Source organism: Poromitra crassiceps (assembly GCF_964638095.1).
Source record: "Poromitra crassiceps genome assembly, chromosome: 1".
Classification (NCBI taxonomy): Eukaryota; Metazoa; Chordata; class Actinopteri; order Beryciformes; family Melamphaidae; genus Poromitra; species Poromitra crassiceps.
This window is the reverse complement of record NC_139623.1, coordinates 36,977,121-37,000,053: the sequence shown is the minus strand read 5'-3', so window position 1 is coordinate 37,000,053 and position 22,933 is coordinate 36,977,121. Positions and strand designations below refer to the sequence as shown.

The 22,933-nt window shown below is 42.2% G+C and overlaps 1 protein-coding gene across 1 annotated transcript in view; it reads right to left on the bottom strand.

The window, feature by feature from the left end:
- Positions 1-1,071: 1,071 nt before the first annotated feature.
- LOC310783529 (uncharacterized protein) overlaps positions 1,072-22,933 on the bottom strand; it is a 24,929-nt gene continuing 3,067 nt past the window's right edge. Inside the window, exons 2-5 of the mRNA XM_083644412.1 lie at positions 10,088-10,217; positions 4,802-5,040; positions 3,546-3,846; positions 1,072-1,990 (exon numbers count right to left, since the gene is read on the bottom strand). Coding sequence (XP_083500538.1) covers positions 1,827-1,990; positions 3,546-3,846; positions 4,802-5,040; positions 10,088-10,217 — 834 coding nt within the window. The 3' untranslated portion in view covers positions 1,072-1,826. The remainder of the gene's footprint in view (positions 1,991-3,545; positions 3,847-4,801; positions 5,041-10,087; positions 10,218-22,933) is intronic.

Below are 22,933 nucleotides of genomic sequence, written 5' to 3'. Positions count from 1 at the left end.
ACCAGTCCTGCTTTGGTTGGCTGGTTGAGGTTTAGTTTGTGGTTTGGAAAAGCCAGGTTCAGATCCTGACACTTACTGCACGTTCACACCATACGCCAATCCCACGCTGAAGCCACAGAGTTTAATTTCGCCGTCCTTGTTAACAGGCGAGATCCATTCACACCACGCAACGCTGAAGCTATACTGAACCGATTGTTTCAGCTTCCGTTCTATTTTCCAAGCGTGCAGCACGCAGCAGTTGACGTGCCAGGCATGAAGTCAATGCAAGTTTTGTGTGTGTGTGTGTGTGTGTGTGTGTGTGTGTGTGTGTGTGTGTGTGGGGGGGGGGGGGGGCAGCTCCGAGCCAGGTGTGAGGAAAAGAGTGCTTCTTGTGTGACCAGTTTAGCGTTGAGCTCAGCTTCAGCATGGCTTTGGCGTATGGTTGGCATATGGTTCGAACAAATCGTTACACTCCGGACAGAGAACAGTTCAGGCTGGCATTATAACCGATTACTTTATGATATTCCAGTAATCAGGTTACAACAACAGTCAAAGTAAATTAAAGTATATAGATTACATGACTGAGCTGGAATAGTCCAGTGGGTTGCATTGCTCATTTCAGTAAAAAGAGGTAACTGGCAGTCTGTACTGTAAGAGAATTACATTTTGAAACTAACCTCTCCAACCCTGCTGATTGGATAAGACCTGACTCTTTGTAGACCAATGCTGTCACTGCCCCTTTAAATTCAAACCCGCTATTATAACTGAACGGAATGTGCTTTGGTTTCAGTCAGAAAACATTGGTCACTTCTAAGGCTTTTGAATTATAGTCATTAGCCTTGGCTCCACTTACAGTAGATGTAGCCATGGTAGAAGTCCCTGCTGCACTGGCTTACGACTTTAGCTACCACTGAATACATTACTAATGTTGGACAGATGCAGGGTTGAGGGAGTTTTACAATGGCTACCACTGTGTGTGAATATAATGACACAAACTGAAATGACATAATCTCTCGTCTGAGTAAAAAAAAAAGAAAAAAAAAAAGACAGATATGAACACAGAGAGACGCTCTTGACAGATAATTGTCCAAAACACAGATACAGCATAGTTATATTTGGTCATTTGTACAAGAGTCAACATTTTGCGAGAAAACCAAAAATATGTACCTGCAGAGTATCAAAATCTCTCCTAGCAACACTGGACCGCAAACATTTCTCACATAACAAAAAAATCTTTGAGTCAGCAAAGAAAGCATACATGAAATGAAATGTAACAATACAAGCTGCTAACAAAACAAAGCCAATTTGACCTCAAATAAAGGGGGAAGATATTAACTATTGAAGCTCCTTGTAATAACAATAATCCCATACTTAGTACCGTTTCAACTAACAGCATTCAAAACACTGTTAAATCTGTTCTATGTAGAAGTTTCCTTTCTCGCGCTGTTGAGCTGAGCTGGGCCCGGTCGGGCTGTAGCTCGGGACAGTTTTTCTGTAATGCAGAACCAGGTCCAGCCCAGTGTGCTTCAGCTTGGGCAAGTGGTGGGGGTCGGTCTACAAGCACAATGTTATCAATACTTTGAAGTAGATTACTGTCATAATCTAGAAGGAATGGAATGCATCTCAATAGTTTAAGTAGATTCCTTTCCTAATATTTAGGATGCAATGATAGAAATGCATTTTAACATGCTCACAATTTGTTGTTTTTTTCCTTATGTCCTCTTCTTCACAAACCCTGAATATTATGTAGAGGAAGGGGAGAATGAATAGTCTTCAGCTGTCAAAGATCCATTCTCAGTCCTGATTGTCGGGTGACAGATTACATTCCGAAGTCCCTATTGGTCAGTTCAGGCATAGAACTCCTTGGTAGGTGCTTTCTGATAGGCTGTCGGGGGAACTTTGGTCTCTCCCAGGTCGTAGCTACCTTCATCCTTCTTCTTCATGCGGTAGGCGAGGAGGAGGAGGAGGAAAACGGCACAGAGGAATCCAACCACTCCACACGCTATCACCGCTGAAGGGGATAAGGAAATATAAAGACATTATATTTTCTTGTGTTTCAAAAAGTGTCAGGGTTTCATGTAAAAAAAATCTAGCTTTTTTCTTTCATTAACACAACAGCTATTAAAGTCTAAATTCAGAATGTACTGTATTTAGCAATCTAAATCAACACATATTTGAGAAGAGCTTGGCATAAACAGAAAATAAACTGCATGCAACTTTTATAACATAAGATAACTGAAACTAGAACGACCGCACCGCGGATTTATGCCTCCGCCATTAGTTCATTCTTGAGTCCAAATCACCATTTGAGGCAAATTGGAAGAAATTCCGTCAAGGCGCTCCTGAGATGTTGCGTTACAGAGCTTGGAAATTGGGTGTGTGAGGTCACAATGACCTTGACCACCAAAATGTAATCAGTTCATCCTTGAGTCCAAGTGGACGTTTGAGGCAAATAAGATTAAATTCCGTAAAGGCATTCCTGAGATCTCACATTAACGAGCATGAAACGAGTGGTCGTGATGACACAGTAACCTTGAACTTTTACCACCAAAATCGAATCAGTTCCTCCTTGAGTCCAAGTGACGTTTGAGGCAAATTCGAAGAAATTCCATCAAGACATTCCTGAGATATCACGTTAACAAGCTTGAAAATGGCATTCGAGAGGTCACAGTGACATTGACCTTTGACCTTTGATAACCAAAATGGAATCAGTTCATCGTTGCGTCCAAGTCGATATTTGAGCCAAATCAGAAGAACTTCCATCAAGCCGTTCTTGAGATATCGCGTAAACGAACTTGGGAATGGCGTTTGTGAGGTCACAGTGACCTTGAACTTTGACCACCAAAATGTAATCAGTTCATCCTTGAGTCCAAGTCGATGTTTGAGACAAATTTGACCAAACTCCGTCAAGGCATTCCTGAGATACCACGTTAACAAGCTTGAAAATGGCGTTCGAGAGGTCACAGTGACCTTGACCTTTGACCACCAAAATCTAATCAGTTCATGCTTGAGTCCAAGTCTATGTTTGAGGCAAATTTGATGAAATTCCGTCAAGGCATTCCTGAGATATTGCGTTAACAAGCTTGAAAATGGAGTTCGAGAGGTCACAGTGACCTTGGCCTTTGACGTTTGACCACCAAAATCTAATCAGTTCATCCTTGAGTCCAAGTCGATGTTTGAGGCAAATTTGATGAAATTCCGTCAAGGCATTCCTGAGATATCTCGTTAACAAGCTTGAAAATGGCGTTCGAGAGGTCACAGTGACCTTGGCCTTTGACCACCAAAATCTAATCAGATCATCCTTGCCTCTAAGTCGATGTTTGAGGCAAGTTTGATGAAATTCCGTCAAGGCGTTCCTCAGATATCACGTTAACGAACATCGGACGGACGTACGTACGGACGGACATACGTACGGATAGACAACCCGGATCCATAATGCCTCCGGCCTGGCTATCGCCATATATCGAGGCATAAAAACAGGTATGGGCCATATTTCAATAGACAATTTCATACGGCAGACAAACAGGGTAATTTCAATGTGAAGTAAAGAAGAACTCCATCCATACCTGCCAGCACCTCAGTTCTCTCCCATAGGTTCTCGGAAGTCACCTCTTCAGGTTCGTCCACGTCATACACTCTGCTGCCTCGACCGCCCTTGGCTATACTCTCACCTCTGTCCTCTTTGGTCAGGACTTCAACCCCACTGTCTTTGGCTGTCAAGTCATCCCAGCTGTCTTCAGGCAGAATGCCATCGCTGGCGTCTTTGGTTAGACTGATGTCTACATTGTGTTTGGTTGCAGTGGTTTCACTGGGGGGGAGGGTGGTGGAGGTGGGACTGGTGCTGGAGATGAACTCAGATGTTGGCTCCTGGGAAAGATATATATAGCGAGAGACAGAGATTGGCAGAGCAGCAGACATGTTAGCTGAATGCATGATTCACAGTCTATAGTACTTACTATATATTCTATAATAGAACAGACACAGTCTATAGTACTTACTATATATTCTATAATAGAACAGACACAGTCTATAGTACTTACTATATATTCTATAATAGAACAGACACAGTCTATAGAGGGTATGCACACCCACTGGAACACGCCCCCTCAATCGGGAATGAGTGTCAAAATGAGTGTCAAGTTCCTCCCTGTGCAGCAGGTGTCAGTTATCTAGGCTGATTAGTGCATTCAAGCTCAGTCTTGCTGTGACTCAGTGGGCGTGACCCCACAGTGACTTCTGCCTCTGTGACATCACATGCATACCCTCTATAGTACTTACTATATATTCTATAATAGAACAGACACAGTCTATAGTACTTACTATATATTATATAATAGAACAGTGTACCAGTGGGCTTACTAGTAAGCCTTAAGGCAAAAACTCTTTTTAAATACTGGTTACTGGTACTGTAAAGTACATTATTTTACAGCCCAGTATGAGGTGTAGGACACAGTCTTATTGTTGTCCTGCAGAGTTCAGAAGTAGACAATTGTCAGTAGATTCCTGCGGTCATTCAGCTAGCCAACTCTCATTGTCACAAACCAAAAATGCCTATGTTGGATTTGTGTACTTGGAAGGGCTTTGAATCATACAGGAGAGGCGTGAAATATAGACATAAGACAAAGGTTGGTTAGCACAAAGATGGACACAATTTGGGAAACTTTAATCTAGCATTTTTCCAGTGTGCATTATCAGTAGTTTGGCTTGCTCCCAGGGTCATGAAACATGCTCTACCTTTGAGACAATTATTGTAAAAAAACAAAAACATAATTGCTTCTCCGGGATAACAATGATTTGTGTAAAAGGAAAAACAATATTCTACCTCCATCTCGGTCTCCTTGTCCTCCGCAGGGAAAATATACCGTGATGTCACAGTATCCTCCACTGTGGTTGGTGGATCCTGGCTGTCCCCTGCTGTGGTTGGTGGGCTGGGAGGAGAGTCTGCCATTGTGGTTGGCTGATTCGGAGACGTTTCTTGGGTGGGTGCAGCCACAGAGGTGTTGTTGAGGAAGATGTTTACCTTCGTCATTATCACCTCGCTCTGTAGGACATCACTGAGAGCTGGAGGGGTAGAGGGACCAATCATCACCAACTCAAACCTACTGTAGTAGTAGCCTGGGTAAACCCATCCCCCACATGACCTGCTCTCAGACCTGCTCTCAGTCACTAGGGTCTGGAATCCCACCTATGGTAATCGATTTCTAGCGGTTGTTGCGCCCCCCCCGATAGACCACTCCATTACGCAACCGTCATCCAACCAGCTTAGTGCACAGAGCACATGTGCAGTGCAGCAGATGGCGTCATCACTCTGCGACCTTTGTTGTTAGCATGCCAGCTACCTACACTTTCATTCACTAGGCTACTGCTAGCTAACGACCACAACAGCAGCGCGATGGCTAGCACCAATGTGAACGATTTTTGCAGGTTGTGTAAGAGAAACCTTCGTTCTAAAGGCAAGTTGGGCAGCTGCAAATCACTCGAGAAGGGGGTATTTCTACGCCTGGAGAGGGTTGGTGTGAAACTACACCAACAGGAGAGCAAATCATGTCGGATTTGCCAAACGTGTTCCAATTTCATTTCAAGAGCAGAGGAAACATTGAATACTCTCCAGAAATGGAAACGGAGTGAAGAATCAAGCTCAGAACAACCAACGCTGGTAGCAACGCCAATAAAACCACAGACACTGAATGCAAGAGCCTTTGCCAGTCTGCAGACTTCATCCTCCGGCGCTGTTCGCCTCAGGACTTGAAGGCCTAACGTTGTACCATGGACTGTATACATTCTGTGCTAATAATGCTAGCATGCTAACATCCTTTTCACACACACACTGAATATACCGAAATGCTAGATTTGATCATGGACTTAACGCTAATGTTAATCAAAAACGGCCGCAGTCATAACGGTAAGGTGTGTTTGACCTAATTGAAAGATTAACATTAATGCCCTCACATTTCAGCGTGGTTACAGATAAACCTATTTAACGCTAGCTAGCTACAGTAGATTTTTGGAGGCGTTAATGTGAATGTCATGACCTAGTGAGCGTAGTATTATACTGTATATTATACATAATCCAGATGTAACCTAGCTATAGCTAGACGTTAAGAGGTTAGCGTGAATGCGACTGAGACCTGACATTACTGGCTTGATATCATATTCCAGATGCAACCTAGCTAGATAAGCTCCACACTGCTGTATGAGTAGCTACAATCAAATGTATCAAGCCTTGATATCATATTCCAGATCCAACCTAGCTAGCTAGATGTTAAGAGGTAGGAATATACCGAAATGCTAGACTTGATCGTGGACTTAATGTTAATCAAAAACGGCCACACTCATAACGTTAAGGTGTGTTTGACCTAGCTAGAAATATTAACGTTAATGCCCTCACATTTCAGCGTGGTTACAGATAAACCTATTTAACGCTAGCTAGCTACAGTAGATTTTTGGAGGCGTTAATGTGAATGTCATGACCTAGTGAGCGTAGTATTATACTGTATATTATACATAATCCAGATGTAACCTAGCTATAGCTAGACGTTAAGAGGTTAGCGTGAATGCGACTGAGACCTGACATTACTGGCTTGATATCATATTCCAGATGCAACCTAGCTAGATAATAGGGCTGTGGCGATTCACTTATCTCCCGATTCGATACTATCACGATTCTTGGGTGCCGATTCGATTTATATTGCGATTCTTAAGTATTGCGATTCTACGATTATTGCGATTCGATATTACGATTTATTGCGATTTTTGTTTATTTTTTTATTTTATTTTTTCAGTTTGTTTGCTTTTTTACACTAGATTAGAACATGGGAAAAGTTGAATCATACACTAGAGACTGTATATTATATATCATGAGTAGGGCTGGGCGATATAGTTAAAAACAGGGGCGGACTGGGATCATAATTCAGGCCGGGCATTAGATACCAAGCAGGCCAGGCCGATATGGGCCAACGCGCGTGAAATTTGGGCCGTTTGAAGCCAGATTTGGGCCGTTTGAAGTCCAATTTTACAATGAGATGCACCCACTTTAACCCTGAAGTGTAATTATTACTTCAGACTAACTAATAAAGTAATAAAACCACTAGTAAACCAGTAGGCGGCGCCTGGCCTGCTGTTCAGTGAGTGGCCTGACTGCAAGCACCCAAAAAAAAAAAAAAAAAAAAAAATTTTTTTTTTTTTTTTTGCGATTATCGATTCTGGAATAAAAGATCGATCCAAAAAATCGTGACATTAAAAATCGCGATACTTAGGTGAATCGATTTTTTCCCCCACCCCTACTAGATAAGCTCCACACTGCTGTATGAGTAGCTACAATCAAATGTATCAAGCCTTGATATCATATTCCAACGTGAATTCAGCTGAGGGGTTCGCTCCAGAACGAGACTGTTGCGTTCAATATTTGTACACGTTACTGTGCAGTAGTTAGTGCAGGCTAGTTAATTGTTGGAAGTAAGGTTTTTGAATTCTAAAAGGCTCACAGCACATGTTGTTTCTGACTTGGATTGATTAATCAAAATTTTCAAAATCTTTACTACTGTAGGCCTACTGTCCTAATAATGACATCAGGTGACAAGCTGAAATGTCAATTCTTATAGCAAATCTAGGTAAATTTCAGACTTTAACGTAGTGTCCTGTCTTGTCTGAAGTGAATACAAGTGACCTATATTTTTCAATCCTGTCTTTGAATAAAAGTTGTACATTGTGTTATACTTGAAAACCATGTCTCTGCTCCCTTATTTGTGTCACAATTACAACAAATCTGTATGGTTTATCTGTTGGCATTAAACCGTGGTATTTCCTTGGGTGATATTCCATATTTGTCATTAAACCTAGCTGTTCACATCTGCATTTTCTACAAATTGGGCTAAATTTGCAATGATAAATCAAAGCCACGTGAGATATCACAAGTACTTTTATTAAAATACAAAATAAAATGCAAAGAGAGGTTTCCTTCTCTAACTATTGGTGCGTTGGGCTAAATAAACAATACACATGAGAATTACAGTTAATGTTACAGCATTTAATAACGTTAATTTTCGTGTACCCGATGCCAGGATATTTTGTCACTTTGTTTTCATCAAGTTCTCTGGACTTATATACACAAGCTCACAGCGTCCTAACAGGTTAACGTTATAATCTCAGGAGAGATTGAGTAGGCTAAATAAACCATACACATGAGACCATGCCCAAATGGTCTACTGCCCAGAAGCATCACTTTACATGTTTGGTAGGGAATTATTTTAATTATGTTAAACCAGCGTTTATCTTCCATAATGCATTAAATCATAATCACAATGCTATGAAGACATTAGCTGATCACCACAGAGCTGCACAGACAAGTTTATCAGATAATTTCGCCGTAAAATGTGTCCAGGTGATCAGCTCTGAAGCCCCGGCTTGTATGGTCCGCTAAAATCCGATTTCGATATAGGTGTTATTTTGATCAACAGACCTAGCATCACATTATTCAGTTTAAGGATCCTTATGTGGAAACATTTTGAGAACCACTGTTTTGAAGTACTATTACTATAGCTGTTTTCATTCTCACATGACAATACAACAGAATAGAGTATCAAACAAAAACATTTTTATTCGGTTCCACCATGATTCCCACATTAACATTAACAGCTGTTTTCACTTGGATTTCCTCAACGTAGTTGCATAGCCATATAGCTAGCCATATAGCTAGTAGCTAGCTCGGGAGCTATGCTTTAGAGAGGCCAAATGCTAACGGCTAGGTAGTGCTAAGCCGCTGCAGCTGTTACACATTATTGACAAAGACGCACTCTCTGATTGGCCGATCACGGCAGGACTGATGTTGGCAGTCACGCCGTCACTCATTGGCTGCGGGTCTGCGTGGGTCTTTCAATCGCCCCAGAAATCGATTTGAATGGCTCGGAGTCTAGACGCTAGTGACTGGGAACTGAGAGAGCAGGTCACGTGGGGGCTGGGTTTACCTAGGCTACTGTAGTAGCACTGAAAACAGGGTTCATACACCTTTTCCAAAGTCACATTCAACAAGCACTTTTATTCATTTTTCTGATCTCTCACCCATTTTCTCCCCAATTGTACTTGGCCAATTTCCCCCTGCTGCCCCGGTCAAAGCTCCACCCTCTGCCAATCCGGGGAGAGCCGAGACTAGCATGCTTCCTCCGACACATGCACAGTTGCCAGCCGCTTCTTTTTTCACCTGACAGCGGGGAGCTTCACCGGCAGGACGTAGCACGTGGGAGGATCACGCTATTCCAACCAGTTCCCTTCCACCCTGTGTGTGTGTGTGTGTGTGTGTGTGTGTGTGTGTGTGCATGTGTTGCTGTGGCTCCACTGTTTACTCTTACAAATGATCATAGTGAAATGCGTTATGTGCAGATGGTGATTGTCCAACAACTCCCACAAAGCAATAGAATTTATGGAATTGACCTAACCACATTTTAGCCACATGTCATGCCGGCTCTGAATGTTCCAGCAGATTCTTGGTAGTGTGAATAAAGGTGAGTCATTCATAATAAACACAGAGGGGATTTGACATCTGCTGGCTTCTAATAAAACCTCACCAGGCTAACTGCACATCACCTCAGGACAAACAGCTGGCACAGTGTGTGTGTGTGTGTGCGTGTGTGTGTGTGTGTGTGTGTGTGTAAGAGTTTGACTTATTATTTCTAATATTCCAAGTCTACGGTAGTTTTTGTGTCACAGTAGAAGGCAGTTGTCCAGATCAAATGCATAAACTACATACAGTATGTGCAAACTAATACAGTATGCCCACGCACGCACGCGCACACACACACACACACACACACACACACACACACACACACACACACACACACACACACACACACACACACACACACACACACACACACACACACACACACACACACAGCTGGCAGCTGTTATACAGAATGATAAAGTTATAATTAGAATTTACTATGAAAGTACTATAGTTCTAGTTTGTATGTGTGCATTCTTCTTAAATATTTTGCCACCTAACCTGTTTTTAAACATGTTTTCAAGTAGGACATCTAAAACACTGTTATGAAGATAACAAACAAGCCAAAAAGTAATAAAGTAAGAAGGGAAAAGGAAGACAGGGCCTTACAGTCTCCTGACCCAGAGCCTGAGCCAAAGTCTTCATCATCTTCATCATCGACAGGGAAGTCGCCCGATGTTCGCCCCTCCAGGTACAGGTCGTCTGCAGAGAGAGAGGACGGCTGGGAGGACACCAAGAGCTGGAGGGAGAAAGATACAGACATTATTATTATTATTATTATTAGAAATATGACTCATCGCTGCACCAGAGGGGGACTGTCTGGAAGAAGAAGAGAAGAGGGAGAGACATAGAGAGAGATGGAGCCTGGATTGAAGCGTTCACACACTTGTAGAATTCCTTCCACTAATTGAAAACATGTGAAGGTCTGGACTGAGACAATACCTCTCACAACCACTGATCTACTACGATGTGTGTGTGTGTGTGTGTGTGTGTGTGTGTGTGTGTGTGTGTGTGTGTGTGTGTGTGTGTGTGTGTCCATAGCAGTGTTGGGCAGTAACTTGTTACATTTTATTACTTTTCCCAGTAAGTAGTAATGTAAGGGATTAGAATGTTCAAAAAGTCATTATATTACAGTTACTAATGTAATTAACTTCAAGTTAGTGCATGACTTTCTCCAGCACTGGCACAAAACACAGTGTGGAGATAGAACTGGCTATGCCAGACTACTGCCAGAATGCCATCAATAAAAAGTATGCTGTTTGGCTGACTGTTGACTCCTATAAGGTTAAATATTGTTCCAATAAAGTGGATTCAGTTCTAAAAGGAGCTGGCTAAACAGGTTGTACGTCACTGTTTCGGAAGTGGGGTAGCGAAAGTAAGGAGTAACGTAACTAATTACTTTTGAAACAAAGTAATGAAAAAGTAATTTTATTACTTTTTAAAGGAGTAATCAATAATAAGTAATAATAAGTAACTAAATACACTTCCTGAGTTCTTGCCCAACACTGGTAAATAGTCTGTATTGTATCTATATTGTAGCATGTAAATGGAGGCTGGTTTCTTGTCGATTTCAAGATTCAAGATTCAAGATTCAAGATTTTTATTGTCACTCCATGGTACAAGTATCACGTGTGAAATTCTTGTGGGTCTTCCTATACGTTTGCAGTGAAGTGATGACGTTTGCAGTGCAATCTGATTAGTGTGCCCTTGTGGTAGTGTGCCCTTGTGGGGTGAGATTTGTGGTGTGAGTTGCAGTGCTCATTTGCAGTGCCCTAAACTGGAGGGGGTGGATTTGCTGTGGTTTTGCTGTGGTTTTGGCAATTAGCCCATACACGGGAGTAGCCTATACGGCCTATGTTGCTGGCATTAAAAAGGGAGGATTTAGAACGCAGACTGTGTCCCTTACCTGTGTGTAAGGCTGATGGTGCCTTAAGTTATTAATAAAGATTGTTATATTTTGCTAAACCATTGGTTTCCTCATCTTTCCATTTCAGCACAGCATATATTGTGTTTGGGCGCTCTACATTCTCACATTTGAGACAAGGTTTATTTCATTGGTTTATTTCATGTGTTGTTGTGACATTTGTCTACTACACAGATCTCAGGAAGAGACAGACGCAGCTGCAAAGACAATGCATAGAACACAGACAAGAAAAGAGGACACACACACACACACACACACACAGACAAACACGCACACAAAACCTGTTTAGTATATTGAAATTGAAGGCCAGAAAAACCGCCCACCAAGCCAAACCTTTGACATTACACAGAAATGAGTGTGACGGAAACCAAAGACCAAAGACCATGAAGTGAATTTCCATTTCTACGCTGATGATACTCAGTTGTACTTGGCTGTGGAGCCAGATGACCCAAATTCTCTCAATCCCTTGCTGAACTGTCTCTCCTCCATTAAATGATGGATGGGGGACAAGTTTCTCAAATTAAATGAAGACAAAACGGAAATACTCATAATTGGAACTAGTGCCCAGAGAGAGGCGATTTCCAGTAGACTGGGAAGTCTGGCTTCACAAAATAAGAATGTTGTAAAGAACTTAGGTGTAATCATTGATGCTGAGCTGAATTTTAAATCACATATTAACAATGTGACCAAGATTGCTTTCTTTCATTTAAGGAACATCTCCAGAGTTAGACCCTATCTTTCTCTGGAAGATGCAAAAAAATTGACACATGCATTTGTTTTCTCACGTGTTGACTATTGCAATGCACTCTTTACTGGCCTACCTAAAAAAACAACCAATAGGCTCCAGCTAGTTCAGAATGCTGCTGCCAGGGTCTTGACTAAAACTAAGTTAAGAGAACACATTAGTCCAGTACTGGCATCCTTGCACTGGCTTCCGGTAACATTTAGGATCGATTTTAAAATCCTTCTACTTGTTATTAAAGCACTGCATGGCTTAGCACCCACGTATCTATCTGACTGTCTGTCTGTTTACACTCCTAGCCGCTCCCTCAGGTCCTCTGGTGCAGGCCTCCTTAACATCCTGAAAGTTAATGGTAAAAAGTTTGCTGAAGCAGCTTTCAGCTTCTATGCTCCAACGGTCTGGAATAAGCTACCTGTACACATTAGAGAAGCACAAACCATAGTTAGTTTTAAGAAGCAGCTTAAGTCCTATTTTTATACTCTTGCTTTTAATAGATTTTTTATCCGTGCCTTGTTTTTATTGTCTTATTGTCTTATTGTTTACCGTTGTTTCTGTTTTTATTCTCATGCCTGTTTTACTGTTATTACTTTGGATCCTCTTGTTGTTTTTAGGGATGGGCATCGAATTTTCGAATAATCGTTGTTATTATCAAGGTCGACTTTTATTATTGTTTGTTTGAGAGATAAAGAGGAGTCCCGCACACTGTCAATTACTTGCAAAAAAAACTTTTAATTAACACAACGTTTCGGTCTATCGACCTTCATCAGGTTAAAAGGTCGATAGACCGAAACGTTGTGTTAATTAAAAGTTTTTTTTGCAAGTAATTGACAGTGTGCGGGACTCCTCTTTATCTCTCATACGTACTGCATCTCCGACGCACCTGCCTTTAAGAGATTGAAGGTGTGCATCAGCTTCTCTCTGACATTATTGTTTGTTTGAAAAAGGTCTGTGACCGAAACGTCACGAATAAACTCTACAATTGCAAGTTTGGACGGTGTGCGGGACTTTTTCTTTATAATTGATGGACATTTCTGTTCCTGTCCGACGCACCTGCCCGAAAAAGAGATGTGCGGAGCTCTCTTTCTAATGTAAGCGACTTTTATTATTGAAAGTCGAAATTCGTTTATTGAATTTTTTTTTTTTTTTTTTTGTGTGAGTGAAATGTTGCATTGTCTCCCCTGATTCTAAGTATAGTCGAATCGCTTGGTTTGAGCAAGTAAAACAATTTTTATAAGCAACCTCTCCCTCTTCATGGGATTTCATCCGCCATTCATTTTTCCATAAACCTTGCTTAAAATGCTTATAAAAATGGTTTTACTTGCTCAAACCAAGCGATTCGACTATTAGTCCAGGCAAAGTAACTCATTTTGGAACCAAAAAACAAACTAATTGTAAAAGAATTTTTTGCAGCTTAGATCATTTCTATGAGGTGTCCAGAACAACATACTAAAAGTCCTAAGAAATCCTAGTTGAGGAAATATGTTTAATTCTCATCAATCCAAGATGTGTGCCAGTAAGGCCAGACAACAATACACCCCAATGGGGCTATTTTTTTCCTTTACTCCTATCAAAATAAAACTTTATACAATGAAAGTATCCATGAAAAGTAACATTTTTTGTATTACAAGTTTCTTTGAAAATGAATTTGAATATGCAAATGAGCTATACACTAATCGAATATAGGCTACCCAAAATATACCCGCATAGGAGTAAAGGAAAAAATGAAGCCTATCACAATCAAACCTCACACAGTGAAAGTATACATGAAAAGGAACTTTTTTGTTTTACAAGTTTCTTGGAAAAATCTATTTTAAATATGCAAATGAGCTCAACACTAGGCCTAATTGTCTTGTCCAATAAGCCATAAAGTCACAAGTAAAACAGGGGCCAAATAACTAACACATTCATGTCTATTCAGTAAGTTAACCTATGCATAAACAAGATAAATTTGAAGTCACTTGCCACACTTACTTGGGTCACTTGCCACAAAAAGACTTATATTGACCTTAAGAATTGATTGCACAATCTTGCCTCCAGTTGCTTTCTATTTTTTTTTTATTTTTTTTTGCGAACAAGCCTAACCAGATAGAAATGTCTAGTTAGAAACGAGTTGGTAGGGAGGTACGGTGGTGCAGTGGTAAGCACTATCGCCTCACAGCTCGAAGGTCCTGGGTTCGATTCCCACCTGGGACGAGGTGAACGCTGAAGGAATGCGTGCCCGTCCGCATGTCCTCGAGTGCCCACCGCCCGGGTGGGGTTGGCAAAAAGGGCCTTTCTGTGTGGAGTTTGCATGTTCTCCCCGTGCCTCCCGGGGGTTTCCTTCATATTGGAACCCCCTTCACAAAAACATGCAATATCCTGGTTGCTAATGTGGTTCCTCCTCTGGTCGTTAAGGGTACGAACGGCAGCCCGTCTTTATTGTCACACAACACATGCATGCGGCCACTACACACACTCATGCTGATGGTGGCCGGTGAAATATGTCCTCTGCATTTGACCCATCCAGACTTGTCCTTTCCTCCAGGGGGCAGGCCAGGAGCAGTGGTCGCTTTCTTGTACAGCGCCCGGGGACCAACTTCGGATGTTGTCGTCACTGGTCGGATGACGATGACGATCTGATCTTCTGCATGTTTTTAGTGGGGGGGGGTTATATACGGAGGAACCCCCTGGGGGAGCACGGGGAGAACATGCAAACTCCACACAGACAGAAAGGCCCTTACGACGAGATACCCCACCTGGGCAGTAGGCACTGAAGATATGGGGGGGAACACAACCACAGCGCCCACAGTGTCCCAGGCGAGAATCGAACTCAGGACCTTCTGACTGTGAGGCGACAGCTCTACCACTGAGCCACCGTGCCCTGTTCAGAGGGAGGGGAACTGGTTGGAATAGCGTGAACCTCCCACGTGCTATGTCCTACCGGTGAAGCTTCCTCTGTCAGGTGAAAAGAAGCGGTTGGCTGACTGCCCATGTCTCGGAGGAAGCATGGAGCCAGTCTCGGCTCTCCCCAGATCGGCAGAGGATGGAGTAGCAACCAGGATTGAGAAATCAAGTGAGCACTAATGGGGGATAAAATGGGATAAAAAAAAATCGGGGGGGGAAGAAAGGAGTTGGTAACTTAAAATGTTCCGATTGGGTTTCTAGCCTAGATATTGCTGTTGCTAGCTTCTCATAACACTGCAAAGCTACTTTACAAACGGTGGAAGTCTGATGTGTGGCCCGCCTGGTCTGAAATACTTGCTTACTACAAAAACAGAAGCAGTTTTGGTGTCTGGCAAAATTATTTAAAGAGCTGGAATGTCTGGAAAGTGTGTCTATCTGGTTTTTCATCTGTCTTCTGTGTGAGAGTGAATCGTTTAGTTGGTAAGAATGACTTCTGCCTGTTATCTCGTAATCTTACCAACAATACCAATTATTTGTAAATCTACCAGCCCAAAATGTAATCTCACCACGTTACTAATGACTAAGATGGCTATTCTGACTTTCTGTCATGTCATTAGGTTAGGCTTGTTCGCAAAAAAAAAAAAAAAAATTAGAAAGCAACTGGAGGCAAGATTGTGCAATCAATTCTTAAGGTCAATATAAGTCTTTTTGTGGCAAGTGACCCAGGTAAGTGTGGCAAGTGACTTCAAATTTATCTTGTTTATGCATAGGTTAACTTACTGAATAGACATGAATGTGTTAGTTATTTGGCCCCTGTTTTACTTGTGACTTTATGGCTTATTGGACAAGACAATTAGGCCTAGTGTTGAGCTCATTTGCATATTTAAAATAGATTTTTCCAAGAAACTTGTAAAACAAAAAAGTTCCTTTTCATGTATACTTTCACTGTGTGAGGTTTGATTGTGATAGGCTTCATTTTTTCCTTTACTCCTATGCGGGTATATTTTGGGTAGCCTATATTCGATTAGTGTATAGCTCATTTGCATATTCAAATTCATTTTCAAAGAAACTTGTAATACAAAAAATGTTGCTTTTCATGGATACTTTCATTGTATAAAGTTTTATTTTGATAGGAGTAAAGGAAAAAAATAGCCCCATTGGGGTGTATTGTTGTCTGGCCTTACTGGCACACATCTTGGATTGATGAGAATTAAACATATTTCCTCAACTAGGATTTCTTAGGACTTTTAGTATGTTGTTCTGGACACCTCATAGAAATGATCTAAGCTGCAAAAAATTCTTTTACAATTAGTTTGTCGTAAAACGCTACTTTGCCTGGACTATATACTTAGAATCAGGGGAGACAATGCAACATTTAACTCACAAAAAAAAAAAAAAAAAAAAGATTATTTTTTTTACATTTTTAATTTTTTTTACATTTTTTTTTATTTTCGAATTTCGATTAAAAGTCGACTTTGGCCAGCGAATTTCGAATAGTGTTTATGCTAGAAATGCCCATCCCTAGTTGTTTTACCAGCATTTGTTGCTGTTGCTCTTATCTGGGTCCTACTGTAAAGCACTTTGAGCTTCATTTTATGTTATGAAAGGTGCTATACAAATACAGTTTATTATTATTATTATTATTATTATTATTACTGGTGGTCTTATCCAAAGCCTACACTGAGGGGAGAGAACAAGCCTCACTCTCAACCCAAAGGTGGTCAAAAGCTGCTGAGATATGAGATGGCCTCAGGCTCAATAAAACAGGCCACCATAAATCAACAAGAAAACAAGGCGGAGAGCTGACATTACATGACATATAGCTCAGACAGATAGACGCACACATGAATCTAAGAAAGCAAACCTCATACAGTCTGAAAAACAAACCAGAGAGGAAGAGGATTTGCTCAGCAGATGTTGGTAACACACACACACACACACACACACACACACACACACACACACACACACACACACACACACACACACACACACACACACACACACACACACACACACACACACACACACACACACCCACACACACACACACACACACACACACACACACACACACACACGGGCCCATTGAGACCTGAGGTATGTCTGGTATGTATAGTATGCTTCCACTAACACAGGTGCTGAGAGAGGGAGAGAGAGAGGGGAGAGGAGGGGGAGTGGGAAAACGTGTGGAGAGAGGGGGAAGAGGGAAGGATAATATGTTTCTAGTAACACTGTGATGAAGATAGTAGGTAATGTCTTTTGGCAATACTGAAGATATTCCCAGCTGAGTGAAGTAACGTTCTACTGAGTTAAATCAATTCTTACACAGGCTTGTCACAGCTGAGTGAAGTAACGTTCTACTGAGTTAAATCAATTCTTACAATCAATTGTGTTTTATCTGCTTTCTTGTATATTCTTCTATACACCAACGACTGTCGCAGCCGTTTCGCCAACAGATTCATCGTCAAGTATGCTGACGATTCTGTCATCGTCAGTTTGCTTGACGATGATGATGTAGGACACGGCCAAGTCATCGACGACTTTGTTTCTTGGTGCGAAAACGCTTCTTTACAACTCAACATTTCCAAAACGAAAGAGGTTTGTATTGATTTTAGACGTTCCCCCCCTGTTCCCCAGAGCAGTATTGTCAACGGTCAGTCTGTCGACATAGTGACAGCGCCTTAGGAAGCTGGCCAAATTTCAGGTCGACAAAACCCTGATGAAAATGTTTTATAGTGCTTTCGTGGAGTCTGTCATTTCCTTTCCCATCATCTGCTGGTATGGTAATCTTTGTACCAAAGACAAGAACTCCATGGGGAGAATAGTGAAGGTGGCTTCAAAAATAGCCGGAACCCAGTTCAGAAGCCTGGACCAGATCTGTAACAAACAGGTGCTGAAAAAAGCTGTGTCCATCCGATCAGATGATGCCCACCCTCTGAGGTTTGAATATGAGCTGCTTCCTTCCGGGCTCCGCCTTTGTGCCCCCATAGTTAAAAAGAACAGATACAAAAACTCCTTTGTGCCGGGTCTCTATCAGAGCGATGAACGCTACCGGGGTACAAATGTAATGTTTCCCCATCTGCTGTTGCTGTTATTTTATTTATTTTATCCTTTTATCCTTATTTATTCTTAGGGGTACGGTACAGTATATCTGTATATTTATATACTTTCTCTGCCCTTTGGCCTGGACTGTGGTTTTCCATTGTAGCTCTTTCTTTCTTGTAATATAAATGTGCCGAGAGTGAAGGCAGTCACGCACCACACTGCACTTCTGCTACTATGCACCTTAAATCTCTACTGTGCACTTTAGATCGCTGCTACAGTTGTCATATTTGCACTTTAAACTGCTGCTCTAGACTCTTCTTATAATGTTTTTATTTGTCTTATTTGTTTTTATGTATGTACTCTGTATTACGCTTTTTGCAAACCAAATTGCCCTTTTGGGACACTTAATAAATCTTGAATCTTGAATCTACACAGGCTTGAAGTAACGTTCTACATACATAATGTACATACTGTACATATTATATATATATATATATATATATATATATATAGTGTCAACTTAAAGGCCCATTCCGTCGGTTCTGGCGAGAAATAAATGTGCACAAAGTGTTTTTTATTGGCAATGAGTGAATGCGCCTTGACGTAACTTAAAAATGGCGACCAGGGGCGTTTCTCTCCGACCAGCCGTTCAGAAGATACATGGAAATACCTCAGTTTCGAAGGGGATAGCATTTCCCGCCACAGCTAGAGGATGTGACGTCTGCTCGCGTTCATGAGCTTTGCCTCTTGTCCGACGGCTAACAGGAAATGGCTAAAGTAGCTTTTAACGTTACGTTCATCGCTAGCTGCTAGCAAAAGGAAACAACAACACAGACTCCAGAAAAAGTCCACACTAAATAAATAAATAAATATTTATCTAATGAAGCCCGTCTGGCCAGACAGCAGCAATATGAGCGACATCGGGGGGAAACTAGAGTCAGGACTGTGTTTTCGGTTCATGAAGGGAAATTGCTGCTTGTAGCTACTGTAATGTGGTTTTGACCAGATAACGTTAGCTGCTTGCTAATGGATTTTCAAGATTCAAGATTTTTACTGTCACTCCGTAGTACAAGTATCTGACCACCTGGTCAGAAACTCTGCTAACATTACCGTCTTGTGTGAAGTAATGCAACCCTAACGTTACTACCGTTATGCTTATGGTCATGGAACATTATTGTTTGACTGTAGTTAGCTCCGGTGGTGAATCTGCCTATGATAATGTTAGCTTGATGCTATACGCGGCTAACTAATAGATTTAGCTATATTTATAGAAATTACCACCAGCCCCACTAATAACGTTACTGTCTTGTGTTGATAATGAATCTAACAGTCGGAAATATGCCTAACGTTAGCCTACTGTCTGTTATGCTTACGGTACATTGTTTGACTGTTCAGTTTGGTCAACTCCAGGCATTACACGGTACCGTACATACAGGGGGAGCAGGCTATTTCCTGACTTGTCCCGCAGCCAGCAGGCTCTGACTGCAGTTAGCTGCAGTGGGACTGCACATAGTAACGTTGGCTTGATGCTAATCGCGGCTAACTAATATTAATTTACATTTATAGAAATTACCACCAGCCCCACTAATAACGTTACCGTCTTGTGTGGATAATGAATTTAACAGTCCTAAATATGCCTAACGTTACTGTTATGCTTATGAAACATTGTTTGATTGTTCAGTTTGGTCAACTCCAGGCATTACACGGTACCGTACATACAGAGGGAGCAGGCTATTTCCTGGCTTGTGCTAACATGAGTATCGACTTCCCCGCAGCCAACGCAAGCCAAAACACGGCCAAACATGCCACAATAACGTCCCCTAATTCATCCAGAATCCTTCCTGGGCATCTCGAGGCTGATCTGACCGATAAATTGTCCAGGTCGCCGTTTTCAAGTGACTTTAATGAGTTAACGTTACAAAGCAACCAACACCTCTGCTGTTGCCAGGCAACTGCTTGTGCGCGTGCGAGTATGGTGCCCGCGCGTCAGCTCGTTCACACGCTGCCTGCAGTTACACCAACGGCCACCGGCGTCAGTAATAGTGAGTATTGACGGATTGGGCCTTTAACAGCTGAGGCAAACTAAACATCAGTCCTTTTCAAAGGGACATGACAGTCGGTAGTGTTGTTCTCTGCTTTCTGCCATTGAGAGCAAACTGGTTCACGTCCATGTTCGTATTAACTGGACTGTCACAGAAAAGGGGAACAGTCTGTGTGTGTGTGTGTGTGTGTGTGTGTGTGTGTGTGTCTTCTTAAAATGAGTGGGATTCCCTTTTAAGGCCAGAGCAACCACTACAACTACAACACACCACCTACATAGTTTGCACACACACACACACACACACACACACACACACACACACACACACACACACACACACACACACACACACACACACACAGAGCAAGGCAGTAGTTCCTGGCTCTGAACTACATAGTTACTGCCTGTGTGTGTGTGTGTGACAGGCTGTGCAGTGAAGCTACCTCGACCATGGAGATAGGAACAGATAGAGTTGACTGTACACACATAGCTATGGTAGGAGGACAAACAGAAGGAAAAAAGGAAGAGAGGAGATTGAGGCTTAGTTATATCAGTCTCTTCCATCACTACTCAACAGCTCAGCGAGAAGCAGTTACACATCAGTTGGTTTGCTTCTAATTGGATCAGCCATTTGTTTTTTTGTTTGTTTTCTGTTTGTTTTTAAACATTGGTCATCATGGCAGCTGATGCTGTGTGACGAGCAGATGCTAAATGACACAATTTGCCTTTTTATGTACGTGCCAATTAGTCACACTGAGGGCCTTGGTGGTGCCTTTTCAGGCCTTTCTAGTCTCAATCAAAACTGAATTAAATAGTAAAGGTAACAGAATTAACTAAAATAATATGTCTGTTTATCCATCTTGCCTGCTAGCGAGAAGTCCTACACAAAATGCTTACATTAACAGGAAGACTTGACTCAGTGGATCAAACGTTTACACACATCTGGAAAACATACATATGTGTATGCCACACACACACACACGCTGCACGCACACACACACTATATACGTTAACCATCTGGCATCCCGCAGTGCTTTGTCACAGTGAAGACAGTTTTCTATGGAAACAAGCCACAGCAAGGTCACAGAGGTGTAACAGTACAGACACTCAATAGATCTATCATCACAGGGTGGATGTGGGTGTGTGGGGTGGGGCTGAGGGCATAGATTAACTCTTTCAGCAAATGAGTATTTCTAGTGTCTCTGTAACCTGGTAACAGCTACAGCTCTTATTGTTCAGTATTCCCCTATAAGCTGGTGGTCATACTGCCAGAGTCTGTGTGTCGTTCCAACCACGTTTCCGCTGATAATGAGAGAGCCGTCACGTTGTGTAACAGCCAAAAGTCAACAGCAGAGAACTGTCATCATCCATCACCTATATCAGGAGCACACCACGGTGAGTGTGTGTGTGTGTGTGTGTGTGTGTGTGTGTTTGACCAATGCTACAAGTCACAAAAAATGTTTGAACCTAGAGGTCCAGTCAAGTTGATTTGTGTAGCCCTTACGCAGTTACAGACTCACATTATGAAGCAATAAATGAAATGAGAGCCATCCTAGAGTGAAGGAGTATTCTGTGTTTTGTCTCTATGCTGAGATTGGTACATCAGACCAACAACTAACAAAGTAGGACAAAAATCAGACAGAGAGGCATCAGAGAGACATCAGACAGAGAGACATCAGAGAGACATCAGACAGAGAGGCATCAGAGAGACATCAGACAGAGAGACATCAGACAGAGAGACATCAGACAGAGAGGCATCAGACAGAGAGGCATCAGAGAGACATCAGACAGAGAGGCATCAGAGAGACATCAGACAGAGAGGCATCAGAGAGACATCAGACAGAGAGACATCAGACAGAGAGGCATCAGAGAGACATCAGACAGAGAGGCATCAGAGAGACATCAGACAGAGAGGCATCAGAGAGACATCAGACAGAGAGACATCAGACAGAGAGACATCAGACAGAGAGGCATCAGAGAGACATCAGACAGACATCAGACAGAGAGACATCAGACAGACATCAGACAGAGAGACATCAGACAGAGAGACATCAGACAGAGAGACATCAGACAGAGAGACATCAGACAGAGAGGCATCAGACAGACATCAGACAGAGAGGCATCAGACAGACATCAGACAGAGAGACATCAGACAGAGAGGCATCAGACAGACATCAGACAGAGGCATCAGACAGACATCAGACAGAGAGGCATCAGACAGACATCAGACAGAGAGACATCAGACAGACATCAGACAGAGAGGCATCAGACAGACATCAGACAGAGAGGCATCAGAGAGACATCAGACAGAGAGGCATCAGACAGACATCAGACAGAGAGACATCAGACAGACATCAGACAGAGAGACATCAGACAGAGAGGCATCAGACAGACATCAGACAGAGAGGCATCAGACAGAGAGGCATCAGACAGACATCAGACAGAGAGACATCAGACAGAGAGACATCAGACAGACATCAGACAGAGAGGCATCAGACAGACATCAGACAGAGAGACATCAGACAGAGAGGCATCAGAGAGACATCAGACAGAGAGGCATCAGACAGACATCAGACAGAGAGACATCAGACAGAGAGACATCAGACAGAGAGACATCAGACAGAGAGGCATCAGACAGACATCAGACAGAGAGGCATCAGACAGACATCAGACAGAGAGACATCAGACAGACATCAGACAGAGAGACATCAGACAGAGAGACATCAGACAGAGAGGCATCAGAGAGACATCAGACAGAGAGGCATCAGACAGACATCAGACAGAGAGACATCAGACAGACATCAGACAGAGAGACAT